The 25,259-nt window shown below is 39.9% G+C and overlaps 1 protein-coding gene across 1 annotated transcript in view; it reads right to left on the bottom strand.

Moving 5' to 3' along the window:
• Positions 1–326: 326 nt before the first annotated feature.
• The window catches only part of LOC136857278 (glutamate receptor ionotropic, kainate glr-3), a 43,264-nt gene continuing 18,331 nt past the window's right edge, over positions 327–25,259 (bottom strand). Inside the window, exons 3-4 of the mRNA XM_067135810.2 lie at positions 12,920–13,182; positions 327–735 (exon numbers count right to left, since the gene is read on the bottom strand). Of these exons, the coding sequence (XP_066991911.2) occupies positions 366–735; positions 12,920–13,182 (633 nt within the window). The 3' untranslated portion in view covers positions 327–365. The remainder of the gene's footprint in view (positions 736–12,919; positions 13,183–25,259) is intronic.

Below are 25,259 nucleotides of genomic sequence, written 5' to 3'. Positions count from 1 at the left end.
AGCTGTTTATCCTCGCACTAAAGCAGGTAAATTTGTAGTGACATTTGGATGAAGGGAACAGGAACGAGGAAGGTCCCTGTAAGAAAGGTACAGCCCCGACATATAGGCTATCTCACGTGACAATGGGAAGCCTCAAGAAGTCATCTCAAGGACTGTTGACGTTGGGCCTCGAACTCTCCTTTGCCCGAGTGTAACATTAAGACTCCACGGCCCGTATCTCCTAGGTAACTCGCTTGGTAGATATAAATTCATGCAATAATACACGATGAAAGGGAAAAGCGAATTTATTTGACTCAAACCATAACATTTCCTTCTTCAAACAACATCAATGGTTTAATTACGTAATTGTGTTCTCTGATGGAAGATCAGCTGTTATATGTATCTCTATTCCAAAATGATCTTCTGGTTCTGAAGGACTGCATGTCATTGCTGGAAAGTATCTGATAATTTGAAGATCTTTGATGTCGCCATGACATCTCTGTACGTAGAGATGCCCTCCTGGGCGTAAAAAAGCGCCTTGGCCTGATGACCTGCCTTTGACGACAACGTTCCCAGAACATCTCCAGTAGCATGGTCACCGCTGATGTCCCCATTCCCATTACCAGCAATAGAAATAAAGACGAGACAGCATCGAACGTCACAACTCTTAGATTCTTGGCAACAAGTTCCTGATCTTGTTTCCATGTGCGAAACTGGAGCATTTGTAGAATTCCCTTCTGTCGCAAACATTCTACCCTGGTGAAAATAAGTGAATATTAATACAAGAAAGTAATAATAATAATAATAATAATAATAATAATAATAATAATAATAATAATAATAATAATAATAATAATAATAATAATAATAAAGGGACTAGATCAGATTTCAACAGTTCAACAGTCAACCGTTAATCACCAAACATGGAAAAATGGATCAAGTAGATAACTTTAAGTATCTAGGTGAAATTATTGAACCAGCAGGATTAAATAAGCAACCTAACAAAGAAAGAACTGCAAAACTCCAAAGAGTATACAAAATTCCTTGGAACAGGTACAATAACAGAACTACTATATTAAAAAATTACGACATCATGACACGGTATTTAAAACAGAAGCACTTTTTGCATTTGAAACTACCGTATTATAATTGGTGGCAAATCTCGAATAAAGATGATCGGAAAACAAGAAAGGAAAATCCTCAGAAATATCTTAGGTCCAAGATGCGAAAGCGGAATTTGGATGAAAAAATAATCACATAAAATGTACCAAGTACAGAAAAAATCGCAGGTACCATGAGGAAACGGCGATTACAATGGTATGGTCACTTATACAGAATGATTAATAACAGGCTAACAAAGATAATTTTAAACTTAGCTTTATCAATGAAAAATGATAATAATTGGCTACAACAGAGAAGACCTAAACGAAGTTGGCATTACTGAAGAAACCATTCAAGATAGAATAAAATCGGAACCTTAATTCAGAAACACTGTTTTCTGTAAAGCTCACCCGACTAAATACAGGATGGGCGATCAACGTGAAAAGGAACACAGCGAGAGGAGAAGAGGTATTGGGAAGAAAAGAAGAAAAAACAAAAAAAGTGCTAATCAGTTCAAACGTGCTGCTTAGTCGGTCATAACGAATAATAATAATAATAATAATAATAATAATAATAATAATAATAATAATAATAATAATAATAATAATAATAATAATAATAATAATAATAATAATAATAATAATAATTTCTTCGCTCCAGCAAGCCGGTTGCGGTTGTGTACGAGCCTCCTCCAGTTTGTTCTATCCATCCACAGACGCTGCTCATATATGCGATACCAGTTCGCATCTCTAATTTCAAGGTCCTTCATTATCTGTTTTTCCCAAACATCACGAGGTCTTCCTTTTGTTCTCTTCCCAGGAACATTGTGGTCAAAGTATGTTCGAGGAGTCCTGTGAGGGTTCATTCTTTTTATGTGACCATGCCATTGCAATCTCTTCACTTCTCGAGTCTCCAGCAAGCTTCTTTCCTATCCAAGCTGCTGTCGGATATCCACATTCCTTATTTTATCCGTTTTTGTTTTTTGTAGACAAGAACGGAGAAACTTCATTTCTGTTGCCTGAAGACGACTCTTTGTTGGTCCAGTAAGTGTTGCTGCTTCCAGGCCATATGTCAGTATAGGTACTAGATATATTTTGTACAAGCTGATCTTGGAAACTAACGGAAATGTTTCATCCCAAAGTATTTGACGTACAGCGTGATAGAATTTGGAAGCCTTCTGTATTCTGTTACTATCTCTTGATGTATGGTATTGTCTGATGACAGAACACTACCTAAATACTGGAAGTTGTCTACAATATCCTGATGACAGAACACTACCTAAATACTGGAAGTTGTCTATAATATCCATCTCCTCATCTCCAATTCTTAGATGAACAGTTGGAGAGTTTTTACTCATCACCAAGCCAACTGTCTTAGTTTTGCTGATTTTGAGACCAAAGGTTGTAAGAGTTTCATGCCAGAGATCTAGTCTAGTTTGTACTTCCGCTTCTGTCTCACCCCATACCATAACATCATCAGCAAAAACCAGGGCATTAGTTGTTGGATCCTTTCTCTTAACCGCTTTTAAAACTTCATCCATTATGATTATGAAGAGAAGTGGTGAAAGACAACTTCCTTGCTGGACTCCACTCTTCGTTTCAAACCAACCTGATCTTCCATCCTGGACCTGGACACAACACTTGGTTTCATCATATAATCCTTGTACTCGTGCTATGATGTCATCGGGCACTTTCTTACGTCTCAAACATTCCCATATATGCCTGCGTGGTACATGGTCATATGCTTTCTCGATGTCCAGAAAAACAGTTATAAGTGTTGATCTATGAGGTCTAAATCCATGCTGTTCCTCCTCAAGTGTAGGTTCAACATATTTTCTAATCCTGCTCTCAAGGATGGATTCGTAGATTTTGAGGCCATGTGACAGCAGAGTTATACCTCTGTAGTTGGTACATTTCTTTTTATCACCTTTTTTCAACAATGGGATGATGACTCCTTGCTTCCAGTCATTGGGTATTACATTCTCTTTCCAGATTCTATTTAGTACCCATTATATCCACTGTTGTCCTACCTCTCCTAGTGCTTTGATCATCTAAACATTTAATTCATCTGCTCCAGTTCATGTGTTGTTTTTCAACTTTAGATATTGCTGTCTCTACTTCCAACCATGTCAGATTAGTGGTATTTGTGCTGCCAAAATCATAAGGTTCGTCGTCTAATGGGGTGACATTTTCATAACAGTTCAGCAAAGTTTCAAAGTGCCTTTGGAACTCCTGTAATATTTTGGTCTTATCCCTAGTCACCTCACCAGAAGTTCTACAGATTGGATAGATTCATTTTGAGTTCTTCTATTCTTAACAATACTGTATAACAGTTTTTTATTTCCATCCTGCGTTATTTTGGTAGCCAGATCTTCCTTGCATTTCTTTTCAGCTACAACCAACTGTTTGACGTGTAATTTTTTCTTTCTGTAAAGTGATAGCTTCTCCTCTATTTCATGTTGATATCCTCGCGTTCTTGCTTGATATAAGGATCTTCTTGCACGGTTTCTGTCATTGATAGCCTTTTTAATATCATCATTCCACCAGGCAATTTCTTTAGGTTTTCTTATTTGACTCTGTCGTCCACATACTTTTTCTGCTGTACCAACCACAACCTTCTTTAGCGTATCTCATTCTTCATCTACCAATTTCAGTTCTTCTCTTGGCAACAACCTACGGACACATTCCCTGAATTCTTCCTTTACACTTGGCTCGGTTAGTCGCCAAGTTTTTATTTTTGGGACTCTTTTGTTACAGACTTTGTGAGGTCTTTCCTCTGCAGTAACTGCAACCAACAGTCTTAGATCTCCATCAAGGTCTTCACTTGGAATGACCTTAACATCATTGACATTTTCCCATACATTTTGATCTATCAGAATATAATCTATTACTGTACCTATTTTATCATCCCAGCTATATCTCGTGATTTTTTGGGAGTCTCTTTTCTTGAACCAAGTGTTACTCACTATCAGGTTGTTTCTCATGCATAGATCTAGCATATATTCTCCTTCTTCATTTCTGTTTCCCATTCCATGAGGGCTCAGTATGGATTCATATCCTGTTCGTTGTGAGCCAACTTGTGAATTAAAATCACCCATTACAATTAGATTGTCATACTCAGTGTGTTCTTCCAAGTTATTAAGGAAGTTGGCCTTTTCCTCTTTTGAGCATCCTACCTGTGAAGCATAGATTTGGATCACATTGTACTTTTTCCTCCTAAGTTCACAGATAACTTAATTATCCTTTCACTAACAAACTTAACTCCACTACAAGCATCTATGTCTTTATGTATTAAAAATTCTACTCCATTCTTAGACTCTACTTCATTTCCAGACCAGTAGAGACTATAGTCCAATCTGATATTCATTTTCCCAGTTTTCTTCCACTTTGTTTCACTCAGTCCCATGATCAGAAGTTTCGTCCTTTCCATGAGGTCGATCAGCTCTTTAGTTTTGTTTGTCTATGTCAGGATATTTAATGTTCCCACTCTGATACTTTGTCTTCGTTTGGTTTGGGTAGCTGGTGTAACATCGGGCTGTAAACCGTCATTCGCACCAAACTGATGTCGTCGTCGTGAATTCCTACATCCGAGGCTCGTATTATTCTTGAAAGCAACTTCTTCAGTAATCCCTCTGTTGATCTGGTTAGCCTAACACAGACGGAGATTTTCTTTCAGGGTTTTCTCCCTTAGCCTTTGGTGTCCAGTCACCTCAACCTACAAGGCAGCAGGTTGTATTCATATTAATCCCTGAATACAGGGCTGCCTCTTCCGCCATCTCCACCGTACCGAAGTCCACCTTCTCCGCTGTAGAACTCGTTGAGGTCTTCACTCGTAACCCTGAGGCGGGACCCTTACCAGATGTTACATACCGGGTCAGTATGCTCTGGGAATCACACCGGCAGGAGCGCCACTCCCTGGGTAGGGCTACCTCCGAAAAGGGTCCCTACCTGCTACCCCCAATAATAATAATAATAATAATAATAATAATAATAATAATAATAATAATAATAATAATAATAATAATAATAATAATAATAATAATAATAATAATAATAATAATAATAATAATAATACAGCTCACAGCTGTATATTAGTTCAGTGGTTCAGTATGTACAGTATATATATAGAGGTTGGAAGAAAACCGATGCACCAAATTAACACACGTACCGGGCGAATTGACCGTGCGGTTAGGGGCACGCAGCTGTGAGCTTGCATCCCGGAGATAGTGGTTTCGAACCCCACTGTTGGCAGCCCTGAAGATGGTTTTCCGTAGTTTCCCATTTTCGCACCAGGCAAATGCTGGGGCTGTACCTTCATTAAGGCCATGACCGCTTCCTTCCCACTCCTAGGCCTTTCTTATCCCATCGTCGCCATAAGACCTATCTGTGTCGGTGCGACGTAAAGGCAATTGTAAAAAAAAACTAACACTTTTGGGGAAAGGATCAAATTGTCATAAGTTTCAGGTCTGTAGCTTGCACCATTCTCGAGGAAATTCGTGTTTTGTGAATTGGAAGAATTGCAACGCAGCACATCACGGCTACTGATGAGGCTGCTAGGGCACCTGTAGAAGAGTTTAAACAGGTTCCTGACTGCTATTGGATCTTCAAGGTCGAGCATCCTCTGTCAAAAGAACAGTAACAACAATTCTGTTGGAATCCGGCCAGAGGAACGACTACAGTAGCACTAGTGCACTGACCGAGTTTTGTGACAGTACAGGGCGTAACTTCACGCTTTAAATTTGACAAACGTAATGAACATTCGGCAACTATTCAACAATATGGCATTAAATATAACAGTGATGATGATTCCTGTCTCTTATTTATACGCTGAAGGTGAAAATGGGAAACCAAGAAACACTATCTTCAAGAAGACCGGCAGTGGGATTCAAACCACTCACCATCCGATTGCAGCAATCTCACGGGAATAGCGTGCCACTGACAACTGCGCCATGCTGCTCGCATTGGCCAGCCCGTTAATAAATAATGCCATAATGAGGACACAACTCTCCGGCTGCATATCTGAATGGCTAGCGTACTAGCCTTCCGTCCTTGAGGCCTCGGATTCGTTTTCCGTCCTGGCCCGGGATTATTACATTAAAAAGTGCATTCTATCGGCTCGGGGACTGTGTATTTCTGTCGTCTTCAACACTTGTACGCAGCACACAACAAGACATGACATTCATGACACAGCATTTCTTTTCTAATTGTTGGCGTCAAGAAAAGCATCCGGCCGTGCCAAATCTCCTACAACCACTGGTCCCGCAGGAAAAAAAGGGATAAAGTGGAGTGATATAGAAATAATTCCAATAGCATCGCTGCTCACTTCTCACCAAGGCAGTCCGTTTTGATTCCCGGTTAATGCATTTTGGATATACGAAGGGAAATTTCATATCCTACGGGTCGGATTCCACCAGAATTGTCGTGGGAAATGATGTACTTTGTAACAGCAGGTGTTCGAAATGTCCACCATCGGTGTTAAATACATACTCAGCACCTTCAGAAGAAATTATCTTTAACCCGCCTCAGTATCTTCTGGTTGTGATTGATGTTCTGAACAGCTTTCAAGACACGTTCCCGGAGCTCTTGCAGGGTTTCCACTCTTCTGCGATACACCTTAGATTTTATGTACACCCAAAAGAAGTAACGTAAGGGTTTGGATCAGGGCTTCTTGTGGGCCAGCCGATAGGGACCAAACGCCCAACCCATCGCCGCAGATGGGTGGCGTTCAGGTGGCGGCGCACTGCGTTGGTAATGGAAGGGAGTGCTCCAACATGTTGGAACAGCATATGCCGTCGAGTATGGAGTGAAACATCCTTTGGTAATAGTGTTGTTATTACTTAGCAATAGATACATTTATTGACCCAAATCATGCATACATTTCAGTTTGATCAACAAGCATAGAATCTCTACATTGTTTTTAATCCTTCTTTTGGAGTGCATTGTCATGGCCCTCTGGGTTCCTGTTAAGGCTCCTATGATGATCTCTGACATTTCCTCCTCATTTCTTCGTTGTGGTTATCTTGCAGTCTCTGAGCCAACTTGGAGGTTTACTCTGTCGTTTGGAATGTCGGAGACTTATCTCTCAAGCAGGGACATCCCCGATTTCGCTGTGAGGTAGGCCTACTGGACGGCGACGACCACCTCTTAACCATTTATTGCCTGCTCTTCTAGTTGTGGTGCTGTAGCTATAGTCACCTCATCCTCATCTTTTCTCGTAACAGTTTCTTGAAGTAGGTCGAGCTTGCTCCGGCATAATCTCTTCGAACTCACTCTGTATTATGATGTGTTCTGACAACCGTACCTGGTAACCATTTATTTCCTTTGCCATAATTGCGGAAATATACTGTATCTCCTATTTCAAAGCGTTTTAATTGTCTATTTGTTTTTTTCATTCACTGATATCTCCCACTCCACTTCAGCAGTTGTTATCGAGTCTGGGTGAAGTTCATCCAACATCGTCCTCATACGACAACCTATCAGCATCTCAGCAGGTGAGAGGCCAATTGCTGCACATGGTGTAGTTCTCATGGCCAGCAATATATTTGCCAGTTCCTACTTCCAATTAGATGATTAGATTTAACTGGCTCTTCACTGTTTGTACCACTATTTCCGCCAGACCGTTACTTGCTGAGTGATACGGGGCAGTATAACAATACTTTATTCCATGCTTTTCAAGGAATGTTTGTGATTCCTGTGATTTAAATGCAGTTCCATTATCTGACACTAAAGTGTTGGGAATGCCATGAGTGGAAAATGCATTTCGTAGGGAATCTATTACCTTATGAAGCTATCATCATGCCTCCTGTTTCACGAACCTCTGGCCATTTCGAATAAGAATCCACTAAGATCAAATATATATTCCCATTTGTTGGTCCACAGAAGTGGACTATATGTAGTCTGAACCAAGGCCTTGACGTTCCTTTCCAAGGAATAATTTTGGCCTTTGGAGGTTCATTCCGTCCTTCCACACACTGTGGACAATTTCCTATCACAAACTCAATATCCTGATCCATACCAGACCACCAAACGCAACTGCCTGCGATGGCTTTCGTTTTAGAAATTCCCTGGGGAACCTTAGGAAGAAGTTATACCTTGGTGAACCTTAGAAAGATGTTGAAGTTATTGAGTTCTGTATTTCTTCGGAACTACAACTCGATTACCCCGAAGGAGACATCCTCAATGAATTGATAGAGCTGCCTGTCGAGATTTCAACACCGTAATTTCTGATGACTGATTGGCAGATCTTCTACCGTTCCCAGAAGTACTGCCCTAGTGACTCTTGATAGGAACAAGTCATTCTTTGTACCTTTCGCTATACGTTCGGCTGTTGGTAGGCAGGCTGGTGGAGCTTCCTCCAGCAGCAAGACATCTGCTGTTTCTGGGTAAGATTCCCGTGAATCCAGCAATGGCAATCTGCTAAAAGCATCTGTGATTTGGTGCTTTGATCCAGGACGGTACTCCAAATGATTGTCATACTTTCCTAAAGTCAAATTCCAACGTAGCATTCTTGGAGACAATACACGATCCTCTCTGACAAGTGCCTTCCAGAAACTGCAGACAAGATACGACTGTCAGTCTATGAGGTAATAGCACAGGTCCTATGATAATGCCTCACAACATCCCCGTCCAAGCAATAATGCAAAATCTAGTCTGGTCGTGGGGACGTCTCATAGCATGGGGATTGTTTTCCCACCACATGTGCGTGCTGTGAAAGTTGAAGATACCACTCCTTGTAAACGAAGCCTCGTCCGTGAACAAAATATGATTCACGAAGTCGAAGGACCCGTTCACATAAGACCATGTTCAGTGCATAATCTCTTCGATAAGTGCTGAACATGCTGCAGATGACAGATTTTGCCGGTCTCCCCGTAATTTTCGTAGGACGGGTACTCCTGCCGAGGTCCTCTGCAGTAAGTTATAGTATGTGGTTTTCTGCACGAATATCACGTCTAGGCCCACTAGCGTCACGCCTGGGCATGACATGTCCAGTGTCAGCTATTCTCTGTATAGATGCTACAAGACAACCTCTCACTAGAAGTGACGAGTGTGAAGTGAAGATTTTGGCCTAGAGTGGCCGGGGTATGTACCAGGATAAACAACTTCTCACTAGAAGAAACGAGAATGATGTGAAGCTATTGACCTAGAGAGGTCAGACTAGGATCGATGACCTCTCAATAGAAGAGATGAGACGAAGTGAAGTTGCTGACCTAGATAAATCGGACTGGGTACCAGAATACACAATCTCACACTGGAAGAGACGAGAATGAAGTGAAGCTATTGATGTAGAGAGGTTCTGTTTTTTTTGTACAAGTAGTTGTGAGCCCCAGAGCGAAAACTGTGCTCATTTTACTCATCTGTTCGTATGGATTACTGATGAGTCGGAAAATCACTGTTTCCTGCACTGGCGGGGGATAAAGCGATCTGTTTTATGGTTGGGGTCCCTAAAACCCCCTCATCGCTGAATAATTGTTGTAAAGACTATAAAAACGGATCGTTTCAGGGTCAATTTCTATTTTATTTAGTGAGGGTGAAATTCATTGGGAATAGGCCAAAAGTGTATTACGGGTTATAAGTGAGCCACGGGCTTCTGAATTTATAACAGGTATTAGGCTTCTTGGTCCTTATAACCCGTTTTAGCAGAGAGACGCCTGAATCTGTTGACTGGGCAGAGAGTATTCTAGACTTGTCCATCCTAATAATTTTGTTAATTTAAAATCGAACAGTTGGGATACGTAGATCTGCTCCGATCTTCTTGTTCGACCTCAACAATGGAGCTTTAATCATTCTCTTTAACGTTTTGTTCTGGAACGTTTGTAAACATCTTAGGTGGACTTTAGCAAGGTAGAGAGGTACTGACACGAGACTGGCGTTTTTGAACACCTTCAAATACCTTCAAATGTCCACGGAATCTGTACCATCTTTGCATAGGAACTGAATCACAGAAATCACAGCCCTTGTAACATCTTGGGTTAATCTCTATGCATCCTTAGGAGGGAGTTGCTATCGCGATTGCTGACATTTTATCCAAACCACTAGGCCAGGAACTACAGCGAGATGTTGCTGATGTGGGTGACCACATTGTCAGCCAATGCAAAAGAGTTTAAAATGCTTTTTGTTTTATACAATAATATTCGGCACGAAATGGAGACTGAAATCGATAGTCATTTATTTTTCTTCGCTTCTAATTCAGTATTGCAAGCTGAAACAGTGGGACACACATGATAAAGGTCGGACACTCGCAAATGGAGCAGCAATTTGCGTGGAAGGGGTTCAATGACTTTTTTGTAACCATGGGATTTTGGGGAGGAACAACAGATTATATGCTCATCGGAAAGTTACAATGCGATTAAACTCTCTACAAAAAGAGGACGACAGAATGCACAAGTACTGTACAATGCGCAATAAGATGAGAATTATGAAGTCTTCTTCTTATTATTATTAATCTGTTTACTCTCCAGAGCTGGGATTTCCCTCGGACTCAGCTAGTGATCCCAACTTCACCGCCTCAAGAACAGTGTCCTGGAGCGTGAGACATTGGGTCGGGGGATACAGCTGGGGAGGATGACCAGTATCTCGCCCAGGCGGCCTCACCTGCTATGCTGAACAGGGGCCTTGTGGGGGGGGGGGGCGAGAATGGGAAAATTGGAAGGGATAGACAAGGAAGAGGGAAGGAAGCGGCCTTGGCCTTAAGTTACTGTAGGTACCATCCCGGCATTTGCCTGTAGGAGAAGTGGGAACCACGGAAATCCACTTCCACGATGGCTGAGGTGGGAATCGAACCCACCTCCACTAATTTGACCTTCCGAGGCTAAGTGGACCCCGTTACAGTCCTCGTACCACTTTTCAAATTTCGTGGCAGAGCCGGGAATCGAACCCGGGCCTCCGATGGTGGCAGCTAATCACACTAACCACTACACCACAGAGGCCGACATTATGAAGTCACTAGTGGAATACTTTATTTGGCAGCAACGATTTTTTTAAATCATGTCATTTATTGCGTTAACCTCAAACATGAAACTCATATGGGTACAGGAGCCATTTTAGCTATAAGAACTACCTTGTGTGTCCGTAAACGGGGTTTCGACCAATCTAATCTCGTTTACCTGAAAAGCGGTGTAATGTCTACTTCTGCCACGCGTCATCTGCACGAGCATTCAGTCATAGGTGCTGTTGTGACATTTAATCGCGCGGATTTTACGTGCGTATCTGTGAACCAAAATGAGGAGGCTTTGGAAAATGCTACAAGTAAAGTGCAGCAAAACGTTCTTGTATTTCATAAAATAACACATCCTGATTTCTACGTTACTTAGTGACAATGGCTTTCACTTTGAAAAAAGCACTGTATGAATAATTGTAAACGGAAATTCTCCACCCGGAATAACCTGTTGCGCAAGTTGGCTGGATCGAAGTGGGGTAGTCAGTCACAAACTATTCACACATCAGCAATGGCCCTATGTTAGTCCGTTGCAGAGTATGCATGTTCTGTTTGGTGCTCATCATCTCATGCCAAACAGGTGGATGTACCCTTCAATGATACCTGTCGGTTGGTGACAGGCTGTTTAATATCTACTCCGGACGACAATCTGTATCTACTTGCATGGATTGCACCACCACCCATTCGAACAAGGAGATGACACGAGTCGTGCGAGAAAGTGCTCATCCAGAACATGGTCATGTACCCCCCTCCAGCTCACACTGAAGCCCAGGAACAGTTTTTACGAACATCTCAGGAATTAATAGGATCAGCCGAAAAAGGAAGATTACAATTATGGACAACAAGGTCTCCCAACATCCGTGGACAAATAACAATAGCTGAATGCGTACTACCTGACTATAAAGAGAACTGGACAATCGAAAGCGACTTTCAACCTATTAGGTTGTGTTACGTACATTTAGTACGTGATGAAGAGATGTTAAGTACAGAACAAAAATGGACAACCAGACACCAGTGGGATCCAAACCCACAACCTCCCGATTTCGATCTCTTCATCACGTACTAAATGTACGTAACACGACCTAATAGGTTGAAAGTCGCTTTCGATCACAATGTGGTCGTGAAAATTCAATATTCATAGATCTGGACAACGTGGAAGTCCTTGAATAGGTTGAGCTCAGGTGTGGGGAGATCCAAAGTGACTTTAGACAGATGGCGTTGCATCGATGCTAGCAAGATCAAGTGTGAATGCGGGCAAGATCATATTCTAAATCATATGTTTCAATGTCCACTGCGCTCATCCACCTGTACTGAAGATGAACTGTTTCATGGTACACATAATGTAACCAAGTTTTGGTCTAAATGTGTGTAATGTAAATGAGTACAATTTTAACTGTATATTCTATGTGCATCTAACACGAAAATAATCAAAAGTGATGATATTGATGATTAGAGAAGAATAAATATGACAATGTCACCAGTGGAGTCCGGCAGGCTGTTCACGCATCAGTCATAATATAAATCGAGTCGGTGGTTAATGCTTCAACTTCACAAGATTAACTACAAATTCTTTTCTTTTACAACCTTAGTGAATGCATGTGCTCATTATCTGGAAACGTAGTCACTAATACTGGCGAAGTTACCAAAGCTGTTACCACTCTGGCTGATATTTATTTGCCTTTCGAATCGACACGACAGTTCTGTTACAAATATATTCAAATTAACATTATGGTGTCAGAATATCTACATTAAGTTGTATCGGAAAGAAACAGTTTCTCACAATCTTGATAGTATTTTCGTGCCAGTGTATGTTTCATCTGTAAAGCTTCATACGATGTCCCAAAGCTCAAAACAAATAACAATAATAACGGGACACTCTTTGGTAGGTGTTCTCACGGATACTTACTTGTAGGCGATGATCCCGCGGTATGGACTACGTTTCGGGTGCAGTAGTCCTAGGGCAGCGCTGAGAGCTGTCCGGGGAACTTTGACCACTTTACACGGTAGATTCTTAACGCTGGGTTTAATTACATCCTCGGTGGCGAAGTAGGAGTACTGAGGTCGAGAACATATCATGTTCAGCCCTTCTATCTGGGTCTTCGGGAGATCGTCTTCAGCAGGAGCTATCAGCTTGTGATAAATTGCTTTGTAAGGAGGTAGTTTGGCACCCTATGTAAATAATACACTGTATTAGTCGAGTGAGAAGTTGCCCTGTGAAGTGAGCACAATTATAAATAAATTGGTTATTTATAAAACCATATGAGTTACAGAAAGTAAATTTTGAGAGAAACAAAGGAAACCTGTCTATAGAAGATGTTTTGATGGTAGGTGCTCAATTTATTTACAGAATAATTGTGAACTACTGATGTTCTTGTGCAGATGACTGTATTATCTAAATTCATATTTGTAAATTGTAATTATTATTGTTAATCTGGGGTTCTTGGCTCTTCTCAAGAACCCAAAAATGAATATCTCAATACTATACTTTCGTGCTTTAATGCCTCATCACACAATATGATATTACCTATTTGGAGAGCAATTTGTATTCGTAGTAATATTTTTTTTGCTACTTGTTTTACGTCGCACCGACACAGATAGGTATTACGGCGACAATGGGACAGGAAAGGGCTAGGAGTGGGAAGGAAGCGGCCGTGGTCTTAATTAAGGTACAGCCCCAGCATTTGCCTGGTGTGAAAATGGGAAACCACGGAAAACCATTTTCAGGGCTGCCGACAGTGGGGTTCGAACCTACTATCTCCCGAATACTGGATACTGGCCGCACTTAAGCGACTGCAGCTATTGAGCTCGGTGTTCGTAGTAATAAAGAAGACTAACTCCTACAAAACGTTTACAAGTCAAAATCCCTTTCCCTTCGCCTCAAACTTCAGTACTATGGGACCGTAGTAAGGTCTTCGGTAATATATGCCTCAGAATGCTTGAACATGGTCAAAAGGGGACAGCTCAGGAATCTGTAACTGAAAGAACGAAAGATCCTGAGGAAAATCATGGGTCCTATTAAAGAGGGAGGTGAATACAGAATCAGGTACAACGAGTTTTACCAACATTTAGAGAGCATAACATCAGCCATGAGAAAAAGGAGACTTATCTTCTACGGTCACATAGTCAGAATGGACAACAAGATACTGACCTCAAGAATCTCCAACACTATTTCTGGAGGCAAGGGGACAAATGCTAAAATGCTAAATGGACGAAATTGGTTAGAAAAGACACGGAATTTTTAAAAATTGATCCCAAGGATATATTTAACAGGAACAAATTTAGAATGCTGATCCGACACTCTCCAGTCACTGACAGCTAAAACATTGCGTCCTGGAGTTGGAGTGAAGCAGTGGCGTAGCCAGGATCGGCCGATGGGGGTGTGGGGGAGGGGGTTATAGTTGCAAAATGATGATAGAACACAATAAAGGTGCTTGTGCGTGTGTGGTGCGCGTATGCAAAACTTGTCATTATAAGGGCACTGGTACAAGTATTATGTTGATATTCAGATTGCAGTACGGTACACTATAAAAATATTACATTAAAATACAGAACAAGAACAATACTATCAAGGACAACATTTCTACAGCGAATTGTATGTATCGTTTACAATATAAAATCCAACTTGCGAGGCTTCTTAGAAAATAGATTTAACTGATCTGTTGGTTCTACAATTATGTCTCCGAATATTTATTGTTTATTGTCAGTTCTGTTTATTCTCTTTTTGTAAACTTTCCATGAGGGAGGGGGTTCTAACCCCCAGTAACCTCATTTTGGCTACGCTCCTGGAGTGAAGTGGACTCAGGAAAGCTTACACCCACAAGATGTAGATTTTCACCCATACCAGTGATCTTTGTACTAAAGTACTTTCTGCATAGTCCTACGGTTTAATCCATACATGATCATAAACAAGTGGTTCCTAGATTCCCCAGTTTTAACACCTGTGAGATAAAGTATTTATTAGTCACCATAACTAAATGTTTCTGAGTGTTCGAAAGTGTTTCATTATTTTATAAAGTATTGGAACTGGGTGTTAGTTAAATACAGAGCCCAACCAAATATCAAGAAGAAGAAGAAGACTCAGGAAAGGAAAGCAACCCACAGTGCAAAGATGAAGGAATACTGGGCTAAGAAGAAAGCTCGCCAGAGTTAGGAACCACGTGGTTCAAGCGGCCTCAACGAAACAAGAATAAATAAATAAATAAATAAATAAATAAATAAAACAGGAAAAGCAGGTATTATTATTATTATTATTATTATTATTATTATTATTATTATTATTATTATTTAGTAGTTTTATGTTTTCTGTTCTTATTCATCGTCCATCACCTCTTCTTCCACAGCGTTGCAATGTGTGGGTCACTGCATCAATCCCGAGCTATTATTTCGTGAACATTTCTTCTAACTTTGATCACTAATAGCCACGAGTAGTAACAGTTTCAAGCTGTTCCCGCGTGGGCTGGGGAGCACATCATGCGCACTGGAGCTAAATGGTGTCAGTCCACGAATATAATTTTTGTACTAGGTTAATATCTATCTCCTTTCCTCCGTGTTGATAATAACGAAGACTTTTTGTGGTTACTTCCACAACATTAAAAAGCCAATGAACACCATACAGTTTGTTCAGTTTCATTAACAGTTTTATATTTTTCCACGACGCTGAGGTGGTAGGATTTTGTCCTGTTGGAGTTCTTTTACATGCCGATAAATATACCGATACGGAGATGGCGTATTTGAGAATCTTTGATCAATCAATCAATCAATCAATCAATCAATCAATCAATCAATCAATCAATCAATCAATCAATCAATCAATCAATCAATCAATCAATCAATCAATCTGCATTTACTGTTTCCATCCAGTCGACAGATTCCCTATCAGTTGTTTACCTAGTCCCTTCTTAAAGAACTTGGAAATTTATTGAACATTTCTCTTGATAAATTATTCCAAGCTCTAATTCCTCTTCCTATAAATGAATAATTGCCCCCATTTCTCTTCTTGAATTCCAACTTTTTCTTCATACTATGCTCTTTTCTACTTTTAAAAACTTCACTCAAGCTAATTTGTCTACTAATGTCACTCCACGCCATCGCTCCACTGACAGTTCGGAACATACCACTTAGACGAGCATCTCGTCTCCTTACTTCCAAGTCTACCCAGCCTAAAGTTTGCAACATTTTCGTAACACTACTCCTTTGTCGGAAATCACCCATAACAAATCGTGCTGCTTCCCTCTGAACTGTTTCAAGTTCTCGTATCAAGTATTCCTGGTGTTGGTACCATTCACTGGAACCATACTCTCATTGTGGTCTTACGAGAGTCTTACACGCCCTCTTCTCTACATTGCCACTACAACTCCTCAATACCCTCATAACTACGGCTAGGATTATGATGACCTAATCACTACCAAAAATGCAAAATTAAAAAATGCATTTGTGACCTAAACATATGCAGAAAATGACCTAAAATAAAAAAATGACCTTTGATTTCCTATGATTTCTGTATTGTTTTATTCTTGTGTGGTAAAAAAATGAATTCAAGCTATTAATATTTGCAAAACAGACATTTTGTAATACATTTTCGAGTTATGAATTTTGAAAATAATACATGTTTACAAAACAGACATTTTTCAGTCATAAATACCCCAATTGTTCATTCCAAAAATGTATGAGTTGAAATGAAAAACGAATACATGGTGTAGAGTTTAAAATGAAAATAATAATAATAATAATAATAATAATAATAATAATTTCGTGTAGCTATCTCTAGACTTGTAAGGCAGACCTGCGATGAGGGTGGGCGGCATCTGCCATGTGTAGGTAACTGCGTGTTACTCTGGGGTAGGATAGTGTGGTGTGTGAGTTGCAGGGATGTTGGGGACAGCACACACATCCAGCCCCAGAGCCATTGGAAATAACCTATGAAAGTTAAAACCTCAGATCCGGCCGGGAATCGAACCCGGGACCCTCTGAACCGGAGGGCAGTACGCTGACCATTCAGCCAACGAGTCGGACTCAAATGAAAATGATTGTCTATTATCAGCCAACAAAGCTTTATACACAGCAAAGCTCCTTTATACCTCCACCGACACAACAGAAACATACTTAAAGCAAACGATGTAACATGAATTTAATTCAGTGTCGTCAACGTCACAAAGAGAAAATGTTTCATCTGACAAAATTTTAGCAATATTGAATACATTGTCTGATACCCTTTATTTTTTTCTCCAAAACCTTCTTCATCTTCTCAGACACAGCTTGTCCCACTTTGCCACACGCGCGATCTAAATCATTCACCACTTTCAGTACAAGTTGTAACTGCTGTAGTAGCGGCACTTCCGACTTTCCCAGAGCGGTTACGGCAGTAGGAAGAAATCGAAAATTTGCTTTTATGTAAGCAAGTTTCCCTGCCGTCCACCTCTGTGGTGTAGTGGTTAATGTGATTACCGGCCACCCCCGGAGGCCCGGGTTCGATTCCCGGCTCTGCCACGAAATTTGAAAAGTGATACGAGGGCTGGAACGGGGTCCACTAAGCCTCGGGAGGTCAACTGAGTAGAGGTGGGTTCGATTCCCACCTCAGCCATCCTGGAAGTGGTTTTCCGTAGTTTCCCACTTCTCCTCCAGGAAAATGCCAGGATGGTACCTAACTTCAGGGCACGGCCGCTTACTTCCCTCTTCCTTGTCTATTTCTTCCAATCTTTCCATCCCCCCACATGGCCCCTGTTCAGCATAGCATGTGAGGCCGCCTTGGCGAAGTACTGGTCATCCTCCCCAGTTGTATCCTGACCCAGAGTCTGAAGCTCCAGGACACTGCCCTTGGGGCGGTAGAGGTGGGATCCCTAGCTGAGTCAGAGGGACAAACTGACCCTAGAGGGTAAACAGATAAAGAAGAAGAAGTTTCCCTGCAATTTCACTATCTGTTATAAGTTTTTGCGCTGCTTTTATTGATGCGGCTTCAGTGCTGTCGAATGAATCCACGATTTGTTTCACTTGTAAGTTCTCGCTATAATACGTACAGGCTTCAATCCAGGTTCCCCATCTTGTAAAGACGGGAGGAGGAAGTGGAATGCTGGAACCTCTGACTTGAAAGTTGAAACTCGAGAGTGTGCCTTCAAGAACACCTTTTTCACACATCCTGTCTATTGGTCAACTTCTGGAAAATGTCCACGAACCTCCTCCGCGACTCGGTGTAATGTGTGGGCCAAACAAGTTAAATGCACCATTTTAGAGTAAAGAGTATGAAGTGAATTAGCAAATTTAACTATGTAAGGGGCAGCATCCGTTACTAAGAGCAACACATTGTCATGCCGATTGCCATCAGGCCAGAACAATGCCAACGATTTATCAAGAACTTTGCTGACTGTTGAGTAGTTCACTTTTTGTAAATGCTTACAATAGAGTTCCACAGGAACATCCTCGTCCAGTGTTCCTACTACCACGTTAGCTATATATCATCCTGAAGAGTTTGTCGTCCCGTCCATCGATACCCATATATTTTTTTATTTCCAACTCTTTTCCTGATCTCTTTCAAAGTTTTTTTCACAGCATCATCTAACATAGATTTTCCTTAACGTAGAAAAATCCGGTATGGATTTGTCCGTGTGCTTCTCTAAGAAATTGTGCAGTTAAGGGTGGTTTAACTTACTCAATGGGATATCGGCACAATCGGCACAAAGAAACACTCTACACAGTTCTTCAAAAAATGGTGAAAGGGGTGAATGGGTTTCTCCAAGAAGCTTCTGTTGTAGTAATACTCCTCCATCCTGAAGTCGCTGCAGACCACGTTTGTTTTTCTCACGCGATACATGTTGTTCCACCGTAAACCTTTTTACAGCGGCCACTCCACGTCACAAAGTTTGCAGTAAAGTATTGTGCCGTCAGTGGTGAAGACCCTTTGTCCATATTGCGAAACAAATTGCCTTAGCTTAACAGACACATTTTGCGTCAATTTAGGCATATCGTAACTTCGCGTCTAATAGAATAGCACTTCCGTCTCGAAGAAATATCACAAACTCAATGACTCATTGTTAGCTGCAGCCTTCTACCTACGCGAGAGGCTTATGTACTTCCTTGTATGGACGAGACCATTATACGCATACTTTTGGAAAATATATGTTATGCTTGTATGAAATCCAACAAAATATTCAACACGGAAATTTAGTAAAATTAAAATAGCTAAACAAAATAATAATCCTTCTTTCTTGAAAATAGTAGAAAAATGAACAAATTGACCTAAAATTTCCCCCCAAAATACCCTGTCCCTTAAAAATGGCAAAAATGCAAAAAACCTAACAAATAGACTTCATTGAACTCATTCTTTCACGAAACATCTATATTTATAAAATAACATGTCCTGACTGACTGACTGACTGACTGACTGACTGACTGACTGACTGACTGACTGACTGATTCATCATCGCCGAGTCGAAACTACTGGGCATAAAAAACGAAATTTTGGGGATACAATTATATTAGAGTGCAGACACTCACTAAGGAAGGGTTTTTAGTTATTCCGTTGCTAAGGGGGTGAACGTGTGTGTGTGTGTGTGTGTGTGTGTGTGTGTGTGTGTGAATTGTTTAAATGGCTATAATTATATATCAAAAACTTAAAGTTTACAGACGTAAACATTGGTATTTGGAATGTCCTTTAAAAATAAACAAACACGTATTTATTTTTGTTTTTGGAAAGTACCATTAATGGGGTGAAAAAGGTGAAAAAGAGGTTGAATAACATTTATGAGGATACTACTATATCTCAAAAACTGAAGATGTTACAGCCATGAAAGTTGGTATTTAGAATCTCCTTTAAAAATAAAGAAACGCCTATATTTTTATTTTAGTAAATCCAATTAATGGGGTTGAAAAGGAGTGGCAAAAAGGGTGAATTTTTAAAAAGACTGTTTCTACAGTATATCTCAGAAACGTAACATGTTACAGACGTGAAAATTAATATTAGGAATCTATACTAATATTATAAAGAGGAAAGATTTGTATGTTTGTTTATAACGAATAGACTCAAAAACTACTGAACCGATTTTAAAAATTACTTCACCTATAGAAAGCTACATTGCCAGTGAGTAACATGGGCTGTATTTTATTTTCAAAACAATTTAAGGTGGAGGACACGGGAGGGGGGGAGATAATAAAAATAATAGGCAAAATATCGAATTTGTCGTATAAGGACGAGACAAAGCTCAATTTAATCCTCTTTACGAAAAAAAAAACTCGGTAAGCCCTACGGGCCAGAATATCATGTTTTAAGGCCCTAAAACCAACCGTTACGGAGATGTTGGCAGCACACTACCCCCGCTCTAGGAATCGGATAAAGTAATGAACTGTCGTAACCATGGCAACGTCAGCTCCAGGATTCTACAGCAGCGAAATTATCTACATTAAATCACAAATCCTAACATGTTACAGATATGAAAATTGATATTTGGGATCTCCTTTAAAAATAAATGAACACAAATATTCATTTTCAGAAAATCCACTTGAAATGAAGTGAGGAAGGAGTTGAATTATTTATATGAGGATACATATATCTCAAAAATGAAGATGTTACAGACTTTAAAATTGGTACTTGGAATCTCCTTTTAAAATGAACACACTCTTTTTGAAAAATCCACATAAGGGGGTGAAAAGAATAAAATGCGGGTGAATTTTTGAAATTTGTGTCTTCTTCTTCTATCGCTTTACCCACGCCTGTGGGGTTGCGGGTGCGAACTGTGTAGCGCATGTGGATTTGACCCTGTTTTACGGCTGGATGCCCTTACTGACGGCAACCGTATGTGTAGGGATGTAATCTATACTTCTATACTAATATTATAAAAAGGAAAAAAATGTATATTTGTTTGCAACGGATAGATTCAAAAACTACTGAACCAATTTTAAAAATTACTTCACTGCCAGTGAGTAATATAGGCTGTATTTTATTTTCAAAACAATTCGAGGGGGCGATGGGGGGAGATATAAAAATATTATAATAGGCGAATATAGGCGAAATAGAATTTGTCGTACAAGGACGTGACGAAGCTCCTTTTAAGCCCCTTGACGCAAAGAACAAAACTCGGTAAACCCTTCGGGCCCGAAAACCATGTTTGAAGACCCTAAAACCAACCGTTATGGAGATATTGGAACCACACTACCCCTCCTCTAGGAATCGGATAAAGAAATGAAAAGCCGTAACCATGGCAACGTCAGCTCCAAGCTCCAGGATTCTACAGCAGCTAGATTATGCATGTAGCATGTACATTTGGGCATAGCTGCCAACCAAAATTGATACACATATGACTTACTATCTGGAAAAAATAAACTGTTGTGTAAGACGCTCATAGCACACCTTTGGGAGGGGATGAAAAGGGAGTAAAGTATAAAAATAATAGCCCCGGAGATCTCCGTAGTACAGCGACCAGCGGTTGCCGACGGGTCTCCGTTTTTACGTACTGGCTTAGGTTTCAGCATTTTGCGGAGTCTGTTACCTATAGTTTAAAGTATTTTCTATGAAATCATGGAGTAGTAGGACCACTGATGTTATTAGTGCCGATATTTTGGTCCACTTTTACGATCAATGTAACCATGGAAACAACCTATATACTGTACACAATTGTCAAGACTGCCCATGACTTGAAAAAATTTCTCAACATTTATACTCAGATTCATTATATGATGTGCGACGTGAGTGACAAGCCCTGAGAATTGTAATTCTCGATAATTATAGTAGTATCTTTTATGCATCGTGTATTTCCTTGATCAATTGTAATAGTTACGAAATGTCGGATTAAACAAATACAGTACATCTATAGTAATATTATAAAGAGGAAAAATTTGTTTGTTTGTAACGAATAGACTCAAAAACTACTGAACCGATTTTAAAAATTACTTCACCTATAGAAAGCTACATTGCCAGTGAGTAACATGGGCTGTATTTTATTTTCAAAACAATTTGAGGTGAAGGGCACGGGGGGGGGGGGGGAGATATAAAAATAATAGGCAAAATATCGAATTTGTCGTATAAGGACGAGACAAAGCTCAATTTAATCCTCTTGACGCAAAGAACAAAACTAGGCAGGCCCTATGGGCCCAAAAACCATGTTTTAAGGCCCTAAAACCAACCGTTACGGAGATATTGGCACCACACCCCTGCTCTCTAGGAATCGGATAAAGTAATGAACTGTCGTAACCATGGCAACGTCAGCTCCAGGGTTCTACAGCAGCGAAATTATCTATTAAATCACAAAAACCTAACATGTTACAGACATGAAAATTGATATTTGGAACCCCTTTAAAAATAAAAGAACACAAATATTCGTTTTCAGAAAATCCACTTAGGTGTGGGGGGGGGGGGGAAGTGAGGAAGGAGTTGAATTATTTATATGAGGATACATATATCTCAAAAATGAAGATATTACAGACTTTAAAATTGGCACTTGGAATCTCCTTTTAAAATGAACACACTCTTTCTGTCAAATCCACTTAAGGGGGTGAAAAGAATAAAAAAGTGGGTGAACTTTTGAAATGAGTATCTTCTTCTTCTATCGCTTTATCCACACCTGTGGGGTTGCGGGTGCGAACTGTGTCGCACATGTGGATTTGACCCTGTTTTACGGCTGGATGCCCTTACTGACGGCAACCGTATGTGCAGGGATATAATCTATACTTCTACACTAATATTATAAAGAGGAAAAGTTTATATATTTGTTTGTAACGGATAGACTCAAAAACTACTGAACTGATTTTAAAAATTACTTCACCTATAGAAAGCTACATTGCCAGTGAGTAAAATGGGCTGTATTTTATTTTCAAAACAATTCGAGGGGAGGCGACTGGGGGAGATATAAAATAATAGGCTAAAAAAGGCGAAATCGAATTTGTCTTACAAGGATGAGACAAAGCTCATTTTAAGTCCCTTGACGCAAAGAACAAAACTCGGTAAACCCTTCAGGCCCGAAAACCATGCTTTAAGGCCCTGAAACCAACCGTTAAGGAGATATTGGAACCAGACTACCCCTGTTCTAGGAATCGGATTAAGAAACGAACGGCCGTAACCATGTATGTACGTTTGGCCATAGCTGCCAACCAAAATTGATACACATATGACTTAATATCTGGAAAAAATAAACTGTTGTGTAAGACGCTCATAGCACTCCTTTGGGCGGAGGTGGAAAGGGAGGGAAGTATAAAAATAATAGCTCCGGAGTTCTCCGTAGTACAGCGACCAGCGGTTGCCGACGGGCCTCCGTTTTTACGCACTGGCTTAGGTTTCAGCATTTTGCGGAGTCTGTTACCCATAGTTCAAACTATTTTCTATCAAATCATGGAGTAGTAGGATCACTGATGTTATCAGTGCCAATATTTTGGTCCACTATTACGATCATTGTAACCATGAAAACAACCTACTGTATATACTGTACACAATTGTCAAGATGGTGCTTCTCAACATTTATACTCAGATTCATTATATGATGTGCGACGTGAGTGACAAGCCCTGGAAATTATAATTCTCGATAACTATAGTAGTTTCTTTTATGCATCGCGTATTTCCTTCACCATTTGTAATAGTTACGAAATGTCGGGTCAAACAAATACATTAACTAATATTTATATTTGTGGTACTATCTAGCGGAAGTATACTTACACTAAACCTGCAACTTTGTGAAGGGAGCAGGTATATCTAGGTGGAAATGAGGGAGAAACATGGTAGCAAAATATCTTAGAGGTTCGACGCTAATTAGGACTAATATTTAGAGGCCCCCATGAAGAAAAGAAGAAGAGGATACACTATAATTCCAAACATGACAAATCATTTCTACGTACTTAAGTAAATGCACCAGTGATATAAAGATCTAATGAAGTCAGTCACACCGATAGTATGAGTAACTAAAGCCAGTTTCTGTTAACCTATACGCAGAACGGGTACTTCTTCTAGTCTCCCATAAAAGCAAAGAAACATAGATAATTTGTTTTCGGAAAATGTACACAATGGGAACTGAAAAAGGAGGTGAATTTTCAAAATTTGCATATCTACAGTATATCTAAAACTTAACATGATACAGACGTGAAATGGCATTTTTAATCTCTTTTGAAATTATAGAAATATTTATTACTTTGTTTTCTCAAAAAAACGTTAAGGGGGTAAAAAGGACTGAAAAAGGGCAGGGGTAAATTTCTATGGGCATATCGACAGTATATCTCAAAAACATAACATGTTACAGACATGAAATTGGTATTTGAAATCTCCTTTAACAATAAAGAAACATGCATTTTTGGAGGGGAAATGAACTTAACTTGGCGAGGGGAAGGAGTTGAATTATTTTTATGATGATACTTATATCTCAAAAACAGAAGATGTTACAGACGCGAAAATTTCTCTTTTGGAATATATGTTTAAAATAAAGAAACAGGCATTCTGCTGTTTTCAAAAAATCGACTTAAGGGTGTGAAAGAATGGAAAAATTAGTTGAATTACTTTTTATGTGGATGCTTATATCTAAAAAACTAAAGATGTTACAGACGAGAAAATTGGTATTTGGAATCTCAATTATAAATAAAGAAACACACATTTTTGTTTTCAGAAAATCGACATGGGGAGGGGGCGTGGTGAAAATAAGTAAAGAAGGAGTTCAATTCTGATTTTTTTTTTTGCTATTTGCTTTACGTCGCACCGACACAGATAAGTCTTACGGCGACGATGGGAAAGGAAAGGCCTAGGAATGGGAAAGAAGCGGCCGTGACCTTAATTAAGGCACAGCCCCAGCATTTGCCTGGTGTGAAAATGGGAAAGCACGGAAAACCATCTTCAGGGCTGCCGACAGTGGGGTCCGAACCCACTATCTCCCGATTACTGGATACTGGCCGCACTTAAGCGAGAGTTCAATTCTGCTTATGTGGATACTTATATCTCAAAATCTGAAGATGTTACAAATGTGGAAGTTGGTGTTTTGAATCTCCTTTAAAAACAAAGAAAACACGTATTTTTTGTTTACGGAAAGTCCACTTAAGGGGAGGGGAGTGGAAAGAAGTGGCGAAGAAGCTGAATTCCTTTTATGAGGATACTTATATCTCAAAAACTGAAGATGTTACAGACGTGAAAACTGGTATTCGAAATCTCCTTTACAAATAAAGAAACACGCATTTGTTTGTTTTCGAAAAATCCACTTAAGGGGCTGAACAGAATTGAAAAAGCGGTATATCTACTGTATATGTAAAAAAAAACTTAACATGTTACAGGCATGAAACTTGTATTTGGAAAG

The sequence above is a fragment of the Anabrus simplex genome, chromosome 1 (genome assembly GCF_040414725.1).
Source record: "Anabrus simplex isolate iqAnaSimp1 chromosome 1, ASM4041472v1, whole genome shotgun sequence".
NCBI lineage: Eukaryota > Metazoa > Arthropoda > Insecta > Orthoptera > Tettigoniidae > Anabrus > Anabrus simplex.
The sequence above is the reverse complement of the archived record's forward strand: the minus strand, read 5'-3'. Positions and strand labels throughout refer to the sequence as shown.